This window comes from Hypomesus transpacificus, chromosome 2 (genome assembly GCF_021917145.1).
Source record: "Hypomesus transpacificus isolate Combined female chromosome 2, fHypTra1, whole genome shotgun sequence".
NCBI classification, from domain to species: domain Eukaryota; kingdom Metazoa; phylum Chordata; class Actinopteri; order Osmeriformes; family Osmeridae; genus Hypomesus; species Hypomesus transpacificus.
This window is the reverse complement of record NC_061061.1, coordinates 1,462,114-1,482,670: the sequence shown is the minus strand read 5'-3', so window position 1 is coordinate 1,482,670 and position 20,557 is coordinate 1,462,114. Positions and strand designations below refer to the sequence as shown.

Here is a 20,557-nt window from a genome sequence, read left to right as displayed (position 1 = left end):
TGTGTACGTGTATAGTTGAGTGGGTTGGGTAATTAGTGTTTGTGTGCTTGTGTGTTTCCGTCTGTGAGCATTGTTACGTAACTGGCACTTTGACACTGAGTCACAGACACGAAAACTGAGTCTCCAATTGCCGTCAGAGAAGAGTGGTACCACACATAGTCCCAGGCTAACTGGTGATTTCACTCCCCCCACCTCCCCCTCCTCTCTCTTTTCACTCTCACCCTCTTTATCTCCCTCACTCCTCCTCTCCCCGTCTACAGGTCTCTGAGATGGCAGGAGTACTGCAACGTTAGAAGTTGAGATTAATAAGGCGTTATTTTAAAATAATCTGTCCTTTTTCTTGAGATGTTGACACAGTATTATTTATATCCTGTGAATGCATTCCTGCCTGCACTTGGCTCCAAGACAGTCCTATTCATATTAAGGATATTTATACAATGGGCAGGGCCAAGCATAACATTTTATGCAAAACATACCTTAGGGCATATCAAATATACCTTAGGGCATATAAAATAAATATACCTTAGGGCATATAAAATAAATATACCTTAGGGCATATCAAATATACCTTAGGGAATATAAAATAAATATACCCTAGGGCATATAAAATTAATATATATTTGGGTATATAAAATAAATATACCTACTGGCATATAAAATATACCATATGGCATATCAAATATACATTAGGGCATATCAAATATACTTTATAAATATAAAATAAATATACCTTTCAATCATTAGATTGACAGTCTGCATGTGTGTGTAAAGGTTATCAGTTTTCAGGCTTATTAGGTCTGTGAGTGGCTGTGGAAACGCAACCTTGTGTAATTGTGGAGTTTGAGTTGGACTGAGCTGCCACATAACTTTTTATCAAACTTTAAAGTTTATGGGTAAATGGTCATACACACAGACTCACACACTCATACTCTCTCTCTCATGCTCTCTCTCTCACAGGCACACAATGTTGTAAAAGAGTAAAAACTGACGATCTGTGCCCTATTTTATAGTATTTTGTCTTCCTTTCTGTTGTTAGACGGTGGTGTGGGGGTATATTGCTGTCTTTGTCCGCATGCACTGACACAAGCAGGAACAGGCGGACTTATAAAATAACATTAATAAACTTAACTGCTGCATGTTTACCCACATACCAAAGACAAGGTAGCCTTTCTCAGGGAGCGCAAAGGGACCAAGGTTAGATCAGTGACCCATTGTAGTCTACGACGCCCGGGCTGCCTGCTAGTTATACAATAACAACTTCTCACAACGGCGCCGGGAGCCCGGCTGGAGGAAACCGTTCCACCTATCTCAAGAGAAGAAGTTCACGTCAGGCTACTTTTGGGTTGATGTATGGCCTCTCTCTCAGAGGCTGTGGTTTCCCTAGCCTGGGCCAAGACAGGGAATAGTTTTTTTCCAAAATAATCAAACACACGTGATACACACAAAGAGACAACTGCAAATCATTTAGACATTCACTGCTACTGGGGTAAAATATGCCTTTTTATAGAGACACGTTTGGGAAAAATGTGTTAAATCGTTACGCGTGAGCCCACATACACACGGACGCGCTCACGAAAACACACACACACAGAGACACAGACACTTACTTTCAGAGGGATAGAAGGGCTGCATGTCGATTTTGTGCACCTCCTTCGCGTAGTACTCCTCCTCGCTCCGCTGGCGCTCGCACGTCGCTGCCCGTTCGTTGGCTTTTTCTTGCAACAGGTCCCGTGTGCTGTTATAGATGGCGACGATGTCCCGAGACACCTCCTCGGGCTCGGGAAAGTTCTCAGGGGGGCTCGTGAGCTTCAGCTTGCTCAGAATCTGCCCTCTGATCGCCTCTATCCGCTTCTTCATAAACTGGTCCATATCCAGCGTACTACATGTTGATAAACTGACAGCCACTGTGGCTACATCCAAGGTCAAGATTAGACTTAAAATGTAGTAGTTCATCTTTCATCAAATCAAATAATGCAGCAGCCTTCTGAATTGTTATTTACAAAAATGAACTAAACGAGATGTGAGAAGAAAATTGAAAAAAACAATTACATTATTTACCCTAAATGGAAAAAGGAAGAAATATTTACACTTAATGTGCCTGCCGAAGCCTGTTATTCTAGACGTCGTTTCTAGTATCAGAAACCCTTAAATGTCACTTGAAAATCCATTAATGTACCTTGAAAGCGAAATGATCTGTATAATCCGTTATAAAGGCGCCGCAGGGGGAAGCAGTAATATGACATTCCCTATAACTTCATAATAAATGCCCCAACAACTAGTGCGTAAAGCTAACCAAACGCCCACTAAACCGCTCTCAAATTAAGCACAACAATTATTTGAAGAACAACAACATAAAACTAACGAGTTCGCTATATCCAGCCGAACAACACAGACGTAAAGCGTGCCGCGGGTTTGCGCCCCGCATCAGAACGCTGTGCTTCCCAACTGTGGCCAGTTCCGCGCTCGACACAAGTCCGTGTTTGATTTTTCTGTGTGAAGGGAGATTTAAAATCCTGATGAACTGTGCATTGACTTCCCTGACGAAGAAGGTTAACCCGTCCTGGCACGAGAAGCGAGTCGATTTGGAAGAGAAAACGTAACTGTGTTTTTAACATATGCGTCTCAGTCTATTGCAGGACAGTGAAAACAAGGTGTAAAAAAATCGAAGTAAGTTGACTATTATCGAGAAGTATCCCAAAAACTATAACGAGTTAACAGAGCTTCCCCGTGTCCTTCTTTCCCCTCACTAAAAATCGGTTACGATATGGTCCTCTGCGTTACGCACGCCAGGGGACAGCATCAACGCACGGCCGCTTGCAGAATAGTTATAAAAGTTAAGGTTAGGTAGGGTGTGGGTTATAAGAGACTAACTCAGCCCCGCTAGGGTTAGGTAGGGTGTGGGTTATACGAGACTAACTCAGCCTCGTGCTCCCCCTTCTACAATTTGAAGCTGTGGTCAATTTAGTCACTTTCGGACCGGGGGACTCCTTCAACTCCAGGTTACGAGACGATTTATTGTAAATATGAGTGTTCGGCATGCCCAACGGGACAGTGCCACCACGGGGTCCTAACGCCAGAAGGATCGTTTGACGTCCACACAGCACTTTGAAGGAGTAGGCCTACTATATGCGCCAATTAGACATCATATCTCACTCAAAATGTGTTGGCGTTGGTTCTAAGAGGACAAAATAAGATGCTTTAGGCCTAAAAGTAATTTATAAATGAATCAGCAGGGAGAATAGTAACGTTGGCCTTCCAGAGGAATGCTGTGTTTGAGTTGAATGGTCAAATAAAGGAATATGTCAATGAGTTTACATTATCTGCGGGCTCCAGGAGTGGGGAAGACTAAGAATGTGTTGTCTATGATATGGTTACTAACACCCCCCCCCCCCCTCCCCCAGGGACAGGAACCTCCTCTCCTCCACTCTTCTCTCCTCCTCCTCTTACCTCCTTTCCTCTCCTCTACTTTCATCCACTCTCCTCTCCCCTCCTTGCCTCTCTTCTCCTCTCCTCCTCACACCTCCTCGCCTCTCTCCCTGCCCCACTCTCCTCTCCTTTCCCACAGTAATACCATTGGTGTGCCAGGTTGATTTACGTTTATGCTCCTCAGAAAATTCCCACTTTTTTCATCATTTGCCAAACCTTTATTCCTGCCCCTCCTTTTTAAAGACCCCCCCCCCCCCCCAAAGCCAGCCATTCATCAGGTGTGACAGGCTCTCAGACCCCCCCACCCCCCCAGGCGCTCAGAATCCAGACCACTGGTGTGAACCAGATGTGGTCACTAAATCAGTACCACAGAGACAGATGTGAGAGCAATAGAGGTGTGTGTGGGGAGTGTGTGTGTGTGTGTGTGTGTGAGGGGGCGTGGAGAATGTACGTGTGGTGTATGTGTGTGAGTTGTGTTGTGTATGGAGTGTGTGGGGTGTAGCAGAGGGAGTATGTATGTGGGGGGTGTGTGTTGGGGGTTGTGTATGGAGTGTGTGTGTTGGGGGTGGGTGGGGTGCGTGTGTGGGGGGTGTGTGTTGGGGGTTGTGTATGGAGTGTGTGTGGTTGGTTATGTGTGTGTGAAGTGTAGGTGGGGAGTGTGTGATTGGGTGTGTGAGTGGGTGTGTGTGTGAGTGGGTGTATGGGGTGTGTCTGTGGTTAAAGGGGTCAAGGAGCTGGGGAGATACAGTTCATGTCTCTCAAACACCTGCTAATCCTAACCCTAACCCAAACACCTGCTTATCCTAACCCAAACACCTGCTTATCCTAACCCTAACCCAAACACCTGCTAATCCTAACCCTAACCCAAAAACCTGCTCATCAGAGAGAACAGAATACACTCTCCTACAGCCTCAGAGCAAAGTACCATCCAGGCTGCTCACCCTGACCGCTCACTTTAAGTCTCCTAACAGCAACTTCTTCATTCAGCAAACATGTTTTTACAAAGAAGCATTGAAGGAGCTGCAGCGAACAGCCATCCTCTGCTACACCCTAACCCTGTTGGCTCCGGTTGAAACAGGTTTTATGTGCATTTAGGGTTAGTATAGTGTACCATCTATTGTTATCTGTAATTTAGGAAGTTTTAGTATTAAGGTTAGTATAGTCGATTATTTGCCAGGTGCTTGCATTGTCTTGTCTTAAGAATTTCAGTGCCCAGTCTAACCTTGTGTTGTTCTGTGTACCTGACAAATAAGACTTGGACTTGAACTCCACACCCATCCTCTGCTACACCCTAACCCTATTGGCTCAGGAACACCCATCCTCTGCTACACCCTAACCCTATTGGCTCAGGAACACCCATCCTCTGCTACACCCTAACCCTATTGGCTCAGGAACACCCATCCTCTGCTACACCCTAACCCTATTGGCTCAGGAACACCCATCCTCTGCTACACCCTAACCCTATTGACTCAGGAACACCCATCCTCTGCTACACCCTAACCCTATTGGCTCAGGAACACCCATCCTCTGCTACACCCTAACCCTATTGGCTCAGGAACACCCATCCTCTGCTACACCCTAACCCTATTGGCTCAGGAACACCCATCCTCTGCTACACCCTAACCCTACTGGCTCAGGAACACAACACAGACAGCATGTCTCTGAATACTAACATTCAATACTGATAACAACTTGTCTTGGGTGCATAGATCCTTTTTTTTATTAAAAAAAAAAAAAGGCACATGAGTAACAAAATAAGGGTCTATGTACAGGATTCATAGGAGGTGTTAATTAACAGGCTGTTAAACAACATTTAATATCTATTACTGGGCTTCAGATGCCATCTCCCAGGCTGGTCTCCCCCCAGGGCAGGCTGGGCTCCTCCGGGCCAGCAGGCAGGGCAGGGGTTGAAGGAGGGGGCCAGACTCTGCAGGAGATGACAGGGGTCTGTCTGGGTGTCACCTCCAGTCCCCCAAACTGGACAGGTGTGGGTCAGACAGGTGTTGGTCAGACCAACCACCATGAGGGAGCAGCTCATGAAACAGTTAGGGTGGAAGCAGGGAGGGGAGGAGGGGTCAGTCTGACCCGCTGTTGTAGTCCCCACCCCCGCTGGCCTCCACCCCCTCCTCCTCGCTCTCCTTGTCCCAGTCCTTCATGGAGGCACCCATCATGTAATCATCCCTGAGGACACTCCACACTGGCTTCTCCTCTGCTCCCTGTGCACACACACGCACACATCAGAATTAGCTTTATTCGACATGTAAGTTCACACAAACAAGGAATTTATTGTGAATATAAATAATTGAGAAACATTTCAATAGTCCAAATAATTATAAAACAAAACTATCCAATGTAAGATATAAAATACTGTATAAAAATTTAAATAAGAGTGCAATATGACTGTTATAGGATAGTGCACTATGACATAAGACATACACACACAAATACACCAAATCCATACACACAGACAAACAATACAAACACACACACCATAAACACAGATGTATTTATGTTTCACATCACAGATACACAAGACACCTAACAGCTCAACCATGCAAAGAAATATTGTTATAAATGTGTTAACTGACTTAAGTTCTGAAAGTCCAGAAAACTACAACTGTCACTCCCAACATCCAGTAGACAACAGTGCCATCTTCAGGATGGACAGAGCAACTACACCAGACCATGCAGGAGCCAGGCCCTCGTCTTCAGCAGCATCTCACACAGAGACCTACAGCTACCCTCATTGGGGCAAGGACCAGAACCCACCGTGTGTTTGAAGGTGGTGGCCCCCCCGGCTGCGGTGCCCCCGGCCTCGGCCCCCCGCAGGACGCTGATGAAGTCTCTCCTGGAGACGGAGGACAGCAGTTTGGCCTTCTTCCTCTCTGAACCACCCGCCTCCTTCACTTTCTCATCCAGAGTCTTCTGGTTGCTTCTCACGGCGTTGAACAGCTGCACCACACCCCTGAGGACAGCACACAGACGAGACACGCGCACACAGACGAGACACACACACACAGACGAGACACACACACACAGACGAGACACACACACACAGACGAGACACACACACACAGACGAGACACACACACAGACGGGACACACACACACAGACGAGACACACACACAGACGAGACACACACACACAGACGAGACACACACACACAGACGAGACACACACACACAGACGAGACACACACACAGACGGGACACACACACACAGACGAGACACACACACAGACGAGACACACACACAGACGGGACACACACACACAGACGAGACACACACACAGACGAGACACACACACAGACGGGACACACACACACAGACGAGACACACACACAGACGAGACACACACACAGACGAGACACACACACAGAGCTCAATTTAAGGACTTTCTTTTCTTCATCTGGCAGGAGTTCTACAGGTCTACATCCTGCTGAGGCACAACAACCACATGCGTGACAGTGTGTGTGAGAGGGAGTGTGTGTGACAGTGTGTGTGAGAGGGAGTGAATGCACGCCTGTAAGTGTGTGAGAGTAGAGCTGGGCGGGATGGGAAAAACTTCAAAGCACGGACGGTAACGGTATATACATTTATATATATCATGATGTATTCCTTTTTCTTAACATTTATAGTCCATTTGTTTGAATAGAATACAATTTGCACCGCTGCGGCTCATCTACCGCACTCATTGACAAACAACCAATCAGCGCGCAGCTTATCTAAATATTAATGAGCATACCATAAAAGGAGAAAAGCTAGCGTTTTTACCCGGGAAGATTTCAGAGGATCTATCTGGGGGCATAGAACAACACCCGGGCCATTTTCAACCCAACCAATGTTACATACCCTATTCGGAGACCTTACAGTGCGTTCACACTGCAGCAACGCAATGCGAGCGACAACATGTTTTCCATTCATTTTCTATGGAGCCAGGCGACTCGCTTGTGTGGTGCATTGTGGGTAGCGACGCAACGCGACACTCGGGGGCACTTTTAGCGTCTGCTAAATGACTAAATGTAAATGTAATTAGAGGCGAGTCCAGTTGGTACCTTTGACAGTAAATTTTTTTTTGGCAGCTTGCAATGTTTGGGACTACCTCGTTGTTATGATCAGTGATCTATGCTCTTTTGTAAAGCTCTCTCTTGGAAGTCGCTTTGGATAGAAGCGTCTGCTAAATGCATAAATGTAAAGTAAATGTTTAATGTGGTGTGCCTTCCATCGAATGCTTCACATCGAAGAATAGCATGTGTGCGCTGGAAATCATCATCAATCCAATGTGAGGTCACACTGATGTAGAACTGTGTAGTGTACTCACAAGTCCATATGTTGGATGTAAATGCAAAAGCCTGTGCTTCAGCAACGTGAGCTTGTATGCGGGAAGTAATGGATTCATGCATTTCAGCGATGATTTTGTCAGCAAAAAAGCGCATAGAGGGGATTTTGTATTGTGGCTCATGCAGAATGAGTAGCTCATTGAATCCAGTGTCTCCCACTATGCTATAAGGCTGCAAGTCAATGCCAATCATTTTCCCAATTGCTGCATGAATGGCTTTGGCTCTTGGGTGATCTGAGGCCCACTGTTGGTTTGGTGTAGGGCTAGCAAAGCTGGTAATGGTCGTCTGGTGTAACTGTGCTGTACCTGAAGTTTCTGGATTTTGGAGACTGAGTAGGCCTACTGAATTTTCATGTTCTTGAACTTCTTTAGGGTGTCTTATTCGCAAATATCTCATCAGTTCCGATGTTGTATATTTTTGGGGGTCCTGTAGCCTGACGTTGTCATACTCATAATTCTAGTCAGAATATGAGTCTGATAACTCCGTTGGGCTGTGACTATGGGAAGTGTGTCAACCGAGCTCGTAAAACAAATGCCTCTTCGCTCAATTCGATAGACCTACAACCAATCAGAGCAACGTAATATGTTGTTTGTTGAAAACGAATTCAACCCAAGCGCTCTTTGGTGACGTTGTTGATTACGTTACTGTTGATCATCTGTCCATCATCGTATAAAGCCCGCCCTGACAATTTAATTGGTCCGAACAGCTCTTGTTCGGATATAGTTTTTCCGCAATCGAGCCCCTCCAGACCCAACTTCCCGACCAAATTATTTTGTGGGTGGGGTTAAGTTGGGCTGGCAGCCAGGCTAGGGGTCCTGGCTACCACGAGACAAATCGGCATTACAAATCTAACATATAGCTCGACTTGAATCGCCTTCTTTTGATTTAAAGTATTGCCAAACAACGCTCTTTCAGTTCCATTTACACGTTCTCACAGCCTATTGTTAACGGTCCACCTACGTAAACACCTTCCTGTAAGCAATGGCGGCGTCATTACGTCGACCAGCGTAGCACAAGTGTAGGATTCGGTGGAAAAAAATTCTAAGATTGACGAATTCCGTCAAAAAGGTTTGGTTTTGTTGTAACAAAAGGTTACAACGTTGGAAGTTGAGTCATAGAAACCAAACATTAAAGCCCAAAAACTAGGCTTTCCTCCATCTGTGCAGTACTGGTTATGAGGATGTGAAGGACTGCTTGCGACGTGTGCATACCGTAATTTTCAGAAAATAAACCGCAGCTTGTACTCCAATGTTAGTTCTTGTGCGGCTTATATTTCAAAGCGGCTTATAGTCCAGCATTCCCCAACCACCGGTCCGCACAGAAAAAATAAGAATTACATCATTTCCTTTTCATTGATTATCAGTCTGAAAGACGTTTTATTCTGAAAAATGACTGGATTCTCTGTAAAGACGTTTGTTTACTCATTTTTTAGCAAGTTTGTGTCCTTCATTGAGCGGTAACTATCACACGCGTCTCTTCCGCTTGACACATGACAGGTGATAGTTACCACTCAATGAAGCCTGCGCTGGTGTTTTGGATGAAGGCTGAATATCCTGAGATTGCAACAAAAGCAATGAAAACCCTGCTTCCATTTCCAACATCCTTTGGAAGCGGGATTTTCTGCCGTGACAGCAATCAAACTAAATCACAGAATAAACTGGATATAAGGAACGCACTTTGGGTGTCACTGTCGTAGCTTAGCCTCGTTTACACATAAAAGTGGGACTGACAGATCGAAAGCTAGCTAGTAATATAACGATGGAGAAAAGGCTAAGAAACGTAAAGATTGGGCTGAAAGATTAAGAGACAACATCACATTCACTAGACAAGGTTTTACCAATTGAAAAACGCCTATGTTTATTTGACATAAAGCTTCAAAAACTATTCTTCACTCAAATCAGCAAAAAACAACAACATTTCTTGCGCTCTCCGCGCTCGCATTAGATGTGAAAGTCACTAGGATCACATCAAACCCAGAATGTGCATGCATTAGCAGGGCAAGTGTGGTGGCGTAGACCTATACGGGGGCCAGTTTGGATCGAAGTCCAGGTCCTATCTTTCCTCCCAGTCCGCCCCTGCCGGTCCGTGAAAATATGTCTTACATGAAACCGGTCCGTGGCGCAAAGAAGGTTGCAGTACACTATCAAGGCTTGGAAATATAGTGACTTGCTAAAGTAGGCAAATGGCTAGTAGAACATAACATGTCATATTCATTTCAGTTAATCAAACAGCTGCAAGACCCAGTGAAATGTTATATGCTAGCTAGCAAAATAACGCTAACATCGCTAACAACATTACTAATTTAACTTTGGTAGTGTAACCAAGCTCTTTGTAAATTTGTTTTAGATATAATTGTGTGGACAATAAGACACGGACGCTGTCTCTTTTCCTAACTTGTATTTTACCACTGCTTTTCTTGACATCGCCATTCGAACAGCCCTCACTGATTTCACGTAATGCTTTCAGCATCAAGCCTACGGCAACTCCTGAGGGACAAAACACCCTTGTCCGTTGTCACATTGAAAGGTCTGCTACAGTAGGCTATCCTCAGGACTTTCAAGCTAGCTAAACTTATACTAAACCCCTCAAAAAAAGTTCGGAAACGTTATTTCGGTCGATTATTCCTCCCCTTAAATAATACCACGTGTTATTGTATATTATATCGTTGGAAAGCCTGATAAATCACCTTTACAACGAGGTACAACTTGTAAGGATCGTGCATTCGTGGAATGAGCAACACAGCTAACCGTGTGGGTAGCGGCCCAAAACATTTTGCCAAAATCCCCTGCAATATTCTTCTGTTGGTATTCACTCTCGTTTTGAGTTGCTTGGTGGATTGGATGATTGCACTCTAGTAATAAGGAAAGTAATAAGGTAAAAACAACACACTGGCTATTTTTACACTTAATTCATTTTACACTGTTAGGGAACTCAGTAGGGTCTGGAAGGTCCATACGCAGCCACAACAGCTTGGCCCCTCCTCCTCATGCTGGTCACCAGCCTGGTCACACACTGCTGTGGGATGGCATCCCATTCCTCAACCAGGATTTGTTGCAAGTCAGCCAACATGTTTGCGTTGGTCACTCTGGCATGTACAGCACGCCCAAGCTGATCACACTTGAAGCTCAAAACAAGAGTGAATACCAACAGAAGAATATTGCAGGGGATTTAGGCAATTTTGGAGGGGGCACTACCCACACAGTTAGCTGTGTTCCAAAAATGTACGACCTTTACAAGTTGTAACTCGTTGTAAAGGTGACTAATCAGGCTTTTCAGCGATTATATTTAATAATACCAATTGGTATTATTGAAGGGGACGAATATATTGACCAAAATAACGTTTCTGAACTTTTGAGGGGTTTATATCTAAAATAATTTTGTAGCCATAACAATGAATTCTGCCACTAAATGAGTGACTTGGCTTTATTTCTGGACATACTATCCACAACCGAAGTGTGTTACACAATTCTGTAAGATCGCCTATACTCATGCATTGCTCTTGGTACCCAGAATGCCCTGCGGCAAGCTGAAAAGCTACTAAGTTAAGGACATAAGCTTAGTTAAATAAGCATTGTTTGGAGTTCTATTCGTTCTGTTTTGATATGTGTAATGCTATGGTCTATAGTTAAGATAATTTGAGTGTTCACCCTGATTGAGGATGTTGTGTAGTTAGATGGCTATCCAAGCTGTCCGCTGTGACAGTGTGTCTGGGCAAGTAATCAATCGTGAGCATTGGTCCGCTCAACGGTAGCCGGCGCAATGGTAACATTGCTTGCTTTCAAAGTGCGGCTTATACTCCGATTTACAAACACAAAGTGCTCATTCTGGGGGGGTGCGGCTATACACGATGCAGCTATTTTCAGAAAAATACGGTAGATTGCAATATTTGTGTCAAAGTTCTGATGGTAATTTTATTTTGTGCCAGGTGTGAATGTGGCTGCTTTTCTGGACGGCTCTACCGTGGTTAGCACGCCATTGTCAAAATCCATATTGTAGGTCAACTTCATACCGGTATATTTCTATAACGTTTATACCATCCACCATGTGTGTGAGAGAGAGAGAGTGCGTGTGTGTCTGGCCGACCTAGTAGCGATCCTCTGAAGGGACCTCTCACTCTCTCGGTCCTTCACCACGTCAGGCTTCTGTCTGCACATGTCCTCCCAGGCTCTCCTCTTCTCCACCTGACGGACAGCAACACAGCACTATTACAGCAGCAACACAGCACCACTACAGCAACAACACAGCACCATTACAGCAACACAGCACCATTACAGCAACACAGCACCATTACAGCTCCTGAGGTCATTTCGTTGTCTGAATTACTCGAAGAAACGCTGCACCAAAAATGAACGTTAAACGCCGCGGCGTTTATTCGAAGAAATACGGTGACTGTGAGATCGAGGTTCTGACAACAGAGGTGGAGGCGAGAAAATGTGTCCCGTTTGGCGGCCTGTCATCGGGTATTAGTGACAAAAGAAAGTCGGCAGAGTGGAAAACTTTCACTATTTGCGCCCTTTCTTGTTTTTAACCTGCAGCACTTTGAGATTTAGCTAAATTTAAAGTGCATTACAAATAAAATTATCATTATTATTATAGGGCCATCAATGCTGTGGGTTCAGAGAACCGGACCATGGCAGAAATTAAGAAGAAATGGTCCGATATAAAACTTGAAGAAACGAGTGGTAGCGCATCATGGTAGCTATAGGGTTAGCGTGACAGCATTTCCTGAGTGATTTTGTCGTTCGTTTGACAGCCTCAAGTTTAACAGAAGTTATTAAGTGGTGGCGGTATAAACAGAAGGCTATATAGCATTTCCCTTTTTGGGTTTTGATGTGATCATCCACATTAGTGATCCAACTTTTATTTTTTATGTTTTTTGAATAGTCAACGTCATAAACGTACTAGTGGAAACTTTTTTTTTTAAATGTTTGGTGAGTCTCTCTCTCTGCACTTTTCAGTTAGAATTTGCCACGTTACAGAGCCAGACAAGACTTTGCGGACGGTCCGCACATTCTGACCCATTCAGACCTACGAACGTTTAAATCAACTGAACTTTTTGGAACATTCTGAAGAGCCGTAGCGTACCTAGATAGAAATAAAGGCCTGCCCCTAATTAAGGCCTGTGCACTTTGCAGCCTAAGTAAATAAAAGACCACGGCCACAATTTGAGGATTTTACGGTATATGTATATTTGATTTGTAATGTCCAGTGTCCATGTTGTACACTACATTGTTATAATTATAGCAGATTGTGATTTATATTGTATTGTGATTTCTATATATAATTATTTTATTATTATTGTATTGTGATTTGATTATTTTTCAAACTATTATTTTGATTTCTTATTCCCAATTTCCAGAGAGGTGTCCAAAACGCTCCCGGACCACAGGCGTGTGCGATTTCCCGATCTGAGCAAGGACGATACAGAACTGACCAAAGAGATCAGGACTGACCAAAGAGATCAGGACAAGGTTCTCGATTACTTGAATGACAAGTACACTGACCCTGGCTACCTTTCTAGATCCAAGGTTAAAGACCAGGTACAACCTTGCCCAAGGACACAACGTCACACAACGGCGGGGAATCGATCCGGCAACCTTCTGATTAGTAGCCCGACTCCCTCACCGCTCAGCCATCTGACTCCCCGCTTGTAAGGGGGGGAACACAACTGCAATGAACTAGCACCTCAACGTTGTGCATCAGATAAAGATAAAATGCAGTACTTCGACTGTCTTCGAGTCGCAAAGGTGCCAACTCCAGCTAGCCTGGCTCTGCCCTCCTACGTACTTCCGCTCAATTTGGATTTTGCTTCTGTACTAGGTCAGGGATGTCGGTTCTGAAGTCGGTTTCCAGAAACACATTTTTTGTAGGTCCAATCAGCGAACAAAGGGAGTGGCTGAGAACGATGACGTTAATGTCGTGCACTTGTTTGAGTAGTTCAGTAATGGCGGCGGAGAAAGATGCGAGCGAAACTATTCTGCGGTTGTGGCAACGCTGCCGAATATAGGTTAAAGCCGGAGCAAGAACATTCCTTGCTGAGTTTTGTTGGTGGCCATGATGTTGTGGCCCTCCTCCCCACGGGGTTCGGGAAAAGTTTGATATTCCAACTACGCAGCTAGCTCCGTTACAGTAGTGGTGAAGGAGTTGGCTAAGGCGAACGCTTGCGATTGGCTATGGCAAATCAGAGTGGCTCTGGGTGGATCCAATAGTTTTAAACTTCAACAGCGGACCCGCCTTCAAGGAAGTTAACGTTTGTCAATAGAGATCCTCTGTACAAATGAAATGTACGAGGGTCTGGTTAGGACCAGGCTAAACTCCAGCTGCCTTTGCAGGACAATCCTCTGGTGAGCGCACCCCAACTTCGTAGCAAGTCTCCATTGTTGACAATAATAAGCCAATTCAGTTCATTCACAGTGTGTGAGTAAAGACTAGCCTCCCGCCCCTTGCTGCTGATCATTCAAAACATAGTCACCGCGAGCATGGCTCTGTGGGACGCTTAAGCATCGTGTTAAACAAAAACAGACAGAAGAAAATAGGGATAAGATAAGGAAGGTTTGGGTTTGGTTAGCTGGTCATTTAGCTATACCAGGTGCCTTTCGTTGAAACGTGTTCAACTTTTCATAAAGTCGATGAGCTTGACAATGTCACTTTTCGTTAACCAACAATCACAGTCTAGTTACTCATCCAGGTTGTGGATAGTACATCTGTAGTGGACAGATTTAGATTTAGCCAGAGTCAAGACTCATTGTGCCTATATATGCTCCTTTTAGCCAGCCTCTTCCTGAGAGCAACACGTTCCCTTTGTTCTATTTTACATCTGTTTTACTTACGAAATAGAAAAGTATCGATAGTAGTATCGATAAAGACTCGAATCGTTAAGCAGTCTCGAAAATGGTATCGATAGCGATAAAAATTAACGATACCCATCCCTAGCCATGACAACAAAATCTTTCTCTGTTGCAACGTTCCCCACTCAGCTTATACGCAAGTTCGCATGCAAGTTTTCAGGCAGTGATAAGCGCGCTCTGTTGATTTGCATGTTAAACAAAACAATATTTTTTATTTGTAGAACATTGTAAGAAATACTAAATACCATCGGCATTCGGTTACAACAGGACTGGTGATACAAGTCTTATTATTAGTAGGCTATTAGTGGCTGAATCTGCAATGTCCAGCAGCCATTGAGTCAGATCGTGAAAATGTTTGTACGTTTTTATTTATTTATTATTAAGCGTTTCAAAGTTCGATTCGTCGATTCAGACGTTTAAGTCGAGTCTTGGTCGACCAAAGAAAATCTTAGTCGGGGACAGTCCTACAGCTTTGGCAGGGACATGTATAGTTAATGCAAGCTTTGTGTTTTCGGTTTGTCAAAACTCAAACTTTAGATTTTCCTGGGGCACAGCAGATTTATACTGGGCACATGCCCCTGTAAAAAGGGTCTAACAACGCCCCTGTGTTAAGTTATGTTTAATAAACGAATACAATAAAAAAACAATGTGCTCCTAAATTTCTTTGTGTGCTCTTAAATGTTTTCATTTATGTACTCCTTGGTGAAAACTCCTGAGCAACACAGCACCACTACAGCAACAGTACAGCAACACAGCACCGCTACAGCAACACAGCACCATTACAGTAACACAGCACCATTACAGCAACACAGCACCACTACAGCAATACAGCACCACTACAGCAACAGTACAGCAACACAGCACCACTACAGCAACAGTACAGCAACACAGCACCGCTACAGCAACACAGCACCACAGCACCACTACAGCAATACAGCACCACTACAGCAACACAGCACCACTACAGCAATACAGCACCACTAAAGCAACACAGTACCACTACAGCAACACAGCACCACTACAGCAACACAGCAACAACACAGCACCACTACAGCAACACAGCACCACTACAGCAACACAGCACCACTACAGCATCTCCACACAAACACACAATAATAACACTGTGTTAATTTAGCACACAGTATTAGGCCGAATCCCAATACTCCCCCTTACCCCTTCCCCCTTCCCCTTAGTTTTGCGCGTTCCCTCGAGAGCTAGTGGTGTCCCAAAACTCTTTTTGAGCTAGGGGTAGGGCTAAGACTAAGGGGTATACACCCCTTAAAACCAAGTAAGATCGGGAGCTTACTTGAAACCTAGGGCTATGTGAATCCTGCGCGACCGGCAACAACGGCGGCCAGATCATCCAGAGAGTCCGATAAATGTAATATTTTCGGCTTAATTAATAGATAAAAAAATGATGACAGTCTTGTTTTGTGTTATACACAGTCCTGAACATATATATTTGAAAAAAATCGCTAGTTTGGTACGCTAATGCGACAGTGTTGAATTGTACAACAGTCCCGCATTTCTCTGACTAGCATGTCTACAGTTTTAAGTAAACTCCATTAGCAGCGAATTTTGTTTAATATCAGTGCATAACACTACTTGCTTTGGAGATATCGATACATAGACGACGTAGCCTACCTGTAACCAAGTGGCGTCCCATTTCCTAGGGCTATGTAGCCCTTACCCCTTACTTTCGAGGGCCAAGGGCTAGTGGTAAATTAAGGGGAAGGGGTAAGGGGGAGTATTGGGATTCGGCCTTAGACTTGGACCTGCGATCTCTTGACCTGCAGTCACATGCTTAACCACTGAGCTACACCCATCGCTGACTGCATACCAGGGAATGTAATCAATGGATCAAACAGACATATTTTGGGATAAATGTATCTTTCACAACTTGGATAAGTGCTTGGTGTAGTTCACCATGTCTTTATTAGCTAACTAATGTAATTGCAATGTTACACTGAATTTAAGTAACTGAAATGTTCTTGTTGCACTGTGGTTCACCATACTTTCCAGCTGAGATGTACCTGGTAAATAGAGACCATTCCTTGACTTCATAACACTGCTATAATGAGGCTGATACTTGATCTTCAGCTGTTATCTATTAGTGCACTAATATGTTGTTTCTGCTGAAAGAATTAAAGTAAAATGTCTCTTGCCTGTTTCTTCCGTTCCAGCTGCTCCTTCCTCTCCTGCTCCCTCCTCCTGTCCAGCTGCTTGTTCTTCAGCAGAATGCTGGGCTTGCTGGCTGGAGTTTTCTTCTGCAGGATCTTGGCCATGGCCTCGGCCCAGCCCGCATTAGGGTTACCCTCCTCTTCACTATTCATATTTTCCTCCAACCCGCTCACTCCATCTTCCTCCTCCGCCTGTCCTCGTTCACTCTCTCCTTCCTTTCCTCCATCGTCAGACTCGCTTCCTTCGCTCCTCTCGTCCTCAGACGGCCCTCCATCGCTCCCTCCCTCCTCCTCTTCTCCATCACTCTCTCCGGCAGAGCCATTGTCGCTGCGAACTTTCCGGTGCTCTGCGTCACCTGAGAAAGAAGCAAGAAGTTGATGTTAGCAGCACGGGCTAACTTCAACACACATTTATTAAGCACAGTTATTAAGCACAGTAATCTGGCAATACTGGTGGTGGCAAAATCAATCAAACTAGCTAGTTCACCCTGACATCTAGTCTAAGTTTATGGATATATAATATGGTTAAGTAGCTACTGGACTGGTTTACTACACGTCCTGAACTAGCCTGCGTGGTATGCTTTCGTATCAGAAAAATCCACTGCCAGCTAACTAACCAGCAAGCTAGCCAACTACATAGCTAGCTAACTGAAGAGTCCAGTTGGGCTGTAAAGAGCGGAGACTGCAACGGTCAACTATTTAACAAAGTGATGAAAGCAGACACAACTGTAATTTAAGCATTCAAACGAATAAATGAAAATGAAATACATTAACATTACCTAATAACTCAGACGAGCTTCTCACATGTGTTTCTTTTACAGTTGCCATTTTTGTACCCGGAACTGAATAGCGAAGTGCAGCGCAACAGTAAAACCATTCCGTGTTGAAATGTAAAGAAAGTTTCCGGTCCTTGCAACCTGTCCACAAGGGGGCAACTACAGTACAGCGTGGCACATAATATCAACTTTCTGCAAGCTCTTTGAACTTTAATTACATAATTGTTAACTAATTAACTACAACTAGAAATCAACATTCCAGCAAATGAACAACATGGACTGTGTGTGTCCAAGAAATAAAGTGAAGAGGATTAGTTTATCTTGACTAATTAACCAACCATCCTCTTTTAATTTCTTCCATGGTTATTCATGTAGTCCTCTACTCCTGTGGCATTATGCGTCAGAATGAGGGTTTTAGTGAGGGGAGAAGCCCTGACCACCGCCTAAACTGACATACTCCAACTCTTAATGCATGACTCTGTTTAACCTCTGGTCTGCACCTCTCTGGTCTGTTTAACCTCTAGTCTGCACCTCTCTTGTCTGATTAACCTCTGGTCTGCAACTCTCTGGTCTGTTTAACCTCTGGTCTGCACCTCTCTGGTCTGTTTAACCTCTGGTCTGCACCTCTCTGGTCTGTTTAACCTCTGGTCTGCACCTCTCTGGTCTGTTTATCCTCTGGTCTGCACATCTCTGGTCTGTTTAACCTCTGGTCTGCACCTCTCTGGTCTGTTTAACCTCTGGTCTGCACCTCTCTGGTCTGTTTAACCTCTGGTCTGCACCTCTCTGGTCTGTTTATCCTCTGGTCTGCACCTCTCTGGTCTGTTTAACCTCTGGTCTGCACCTCTCTGGTCTGTTTAACCTCTGGTCTGCACCTCTCTGGTCTGTTTAACCTCTGGTCTGCACCTCTCTGTGTCGTGTCACCCACCGTCTCTGGAGGAGGGGAGCCCCCACCGACCTGCTCCTCCCAAGGGTTTTGCAAGTTTTCTTTCTGCGTTTTGGGTGCATTTTGATGTGATCATCCACAGTAATGAACAAACTTTTATTTTTATGTTTTTTGAATAGTCAACGTCATAAACATAGTAGTGGAAACTTTATTTTATAATGTTTGGTGAGTTTCGTCACTTTTCAGTTAGAATTCGCTATGTTACAGAGCCAGACAAGACTTTGCGGACGGTCCGCACATTCTTACGTCTGCTCAAAACTTTCCGTGACGGCCCGCACATTCTCACGTCAAGTAAATCTTTATACATCACAAAGTGTGCGTGAAAACCAGCGTACGCAAGCTTTTTGTGCTGGCTCTGGGCTGTGTCCTGGGGGCCGTGAGGGGCTGTGTCCTGGGGGCCGTGGGGGGGTGTGTCCTGGGGCCGTGGGGGGGTGTGTCCTGGGGGCCGTGGGGGGCTGTGTCCTGGAGGCCGAGGGGGGCTGTGTCCTGGGGGGCCGTGGGGGGTTGTGTCCTGGGGGCTGTGTCCTAGGGGCCGTGGGGGGCTGTGTCCTGGAGGCCGAGGGGGGCTGTGTCTTGGGGCCCAGGGGGCTGTGTCCTGGGGGCCGTGGGGGGCTGTGTCCTGGGGGCCGTGGGGGGCTGTGTCCTGGAGGCCGAGGGGGGCTGTGTCCTGGGGGCAGTGGGGAGCTGTGTCCTGGGGGCGTGTGCTCTGACCTGCTCCATGACCTCCGTGGTGACAGGGGTGATCCTGGCTGCAGCGCTGGCCTCCATCCTCCTGGCCGCCTCCCCCAGGCCCGGAGGAGCCCCCTGCAGGGGCAGCACCGGGATGTGGGTTGCAGAAGGGCTGGCTGGGGCGTTTGGAGCCAGCGCCTGCGGAACCACCCTGGGAGTGGTCCAGACCGTCAGGCGTGGTGGGGCTGATCTGGGCCCTCAGCCTGTTCACTGCACTCAAGCCAGCCCTGCAGCTCTTCCTCAAGCTCGCCTGGGCACACGCAGAGGACAGCTGCTACAGCCAGAGGACCGTGGGGCTGGCCTGGGAGAGAGAGAGGAGGGAGAAGGAGGAGAGGAGGGAGAGGGAGGAGAGGAGGGAGAGAGTCACAGTGGAGATAGAGCAGAGGATCATCACTCTGGAGAGGGGAAAGGGTCTGGAGGAGGGAACAGACAGGGAGGCGCAGCACAGGGAGAGGTAGGAGGAGGAGAGAGAGAGGAGGGCGAGGCTGGAGGAGGACTCAAGGGAGTCAAGCCTGCAGGTACAGGATGCTATCAGCAACATGGTGGTGAAGTATGTGGACTTCCTGGCGTTCTCAGGGATTCCGATGACCGTGACTGCTGTGGTTAGCGCAGGCTTTGGCGTGTTGGGATTTGCGGACTGGAGCTTTGTGTTTGTGGTTCTCCTGGCTCTGGTGCTGCTTGCCTCCTTCTTGCTGCTCAGGCCCTCCCAGGCCAGCCTCTCAATAGGGTCCAACTTGACCTCTAGTGACCTGAGGAAAGAGGCCAGCCTCTGAAGGCTGGCAGGCTGCATGGGCATGTACGCCTCCTTCGCCATCCCAGTGCTCACCGTGCACGCAGGGCAGGACGTGGCCTCCAACGCCAACAGGAAGCGTGCGGCGGGCATGGCCATGTCGAGGGAGGACGTCAGCGCATGGATGAACCACACGGCCTTACTACAGGCCCTGGGGGCTGGGGTGTTCACAGCCAGGCTCTGTCAGCTTGCCCTGGGGGCTATGGTGGGTGGGGACCTGGTCCGAAAGGGGGCGGGGAAGGGGAGGGTGGTCATGGGGGCAGCGGGGGCGGCAGGCCTCCTCCTGGTCCTGGTGGTGGCGTCAGGCCCGTGCTGGCCAGGTGGGCAGGGTGGGTGCCCTGCTGGGGGCCGTGGGGGTGGCGTCAGGCCCGTGCTGGCCAGGTGGGCAGGGTGGGTGCCCTGCTGGGGGCCGTGGTGGTGGCGTCAGGCCCGTGCTGGCCAGGTGGGCAGGGTGGGTGTCCTGCTGGGGGCCGTGGGGGTGGCGTCAGGCCCGTGCTGGCCAGGTGGGCAGGGTGGGTGCCCTG

At 46.5% G+C, this 20,557-nt stretch overlaps 2 protein-coding genes across 2 annotated transcripts in view; both read right to left on the bottom strand.

The window, feature by feature from the left end:
• tgfb2 (transforming growth factor, beta 2) overlaps nucleotides 1–2,977 on the bottom strand; it is a 38,111-nt gene extending 35,134 nt beyond the window's left edge. Inside the window, exon 1 of the mRNA XM_047037072.1 lies at nucleotides 1,608–2,977. Within this exon, the coding sequence (XP_046893028.1) occupies nucleotides 1,608–1,953 (346 nt within the window). The 5' untranslated portion in view covers nucleotides 1,954–2,977. The remainder of the gene's footprint in view (nucleotides 1–1,607) is intronic.
• A 2,152-nt stretch (nucleotides 2,978–5,129) lies between these two features.
• On the bottom strand, nucleotides 5,130–17,644 carry rrp15 (ribosomal RNA processing 15 homolog). Its single transcript, XM_047037086.1, has 5 exons — nucleotides 17,575–17,644; nucleotides 16,781–17,151; nucleotides 11,851–11,948; nucleotides 6,196–6,391; nucleotides 5,130–5,642 (listed from the first exon to the last, which is right to left on the bottom strand). The coding sequence occupies exons 1-5, from the start codon at nucleotides 17,621–17,623 to the stop codon at nucleotides 5,502–5,504; spliced, it is 855 nt and encodes a 284-aa protein (XP_046893042.1). The 5' UTR covers nucleotides 17,624–17,644; the 3' UTR covers nucleotides 5,130–5,501.
• Nucleotides 17,645–20,557: the final 2,913 nt, after the last annotated feature.

What these genes read in the sequence shown, in the direction of transcription:
- rrp15 (XM_047037086.1), bottom strand. Translation starts at nt 17,623, where the DNA reads ATGGCAACTGTAAAAGAAACACATGTGAGAAGCTCGTCTGAGTTATTA. An exon ending in AAGCTCGTCTGAGTTATTAG is followed by an intron (nt 17,152 to 17,574) that starts GTAATGTTAATG and finishes CTTCTTTCTCAG; the next exon opens with GTGACGCAGAGCACCGGAAA. An exon ending in AGCTGGAACGGAAGAAACAG is followed by an intron (nt 11,949 to 16,780) that starts GCAAGAGACATT and finishes GCTGTCCGTCAG; the next exon opens with GTGGAGAAGAGGAGAGCCTG.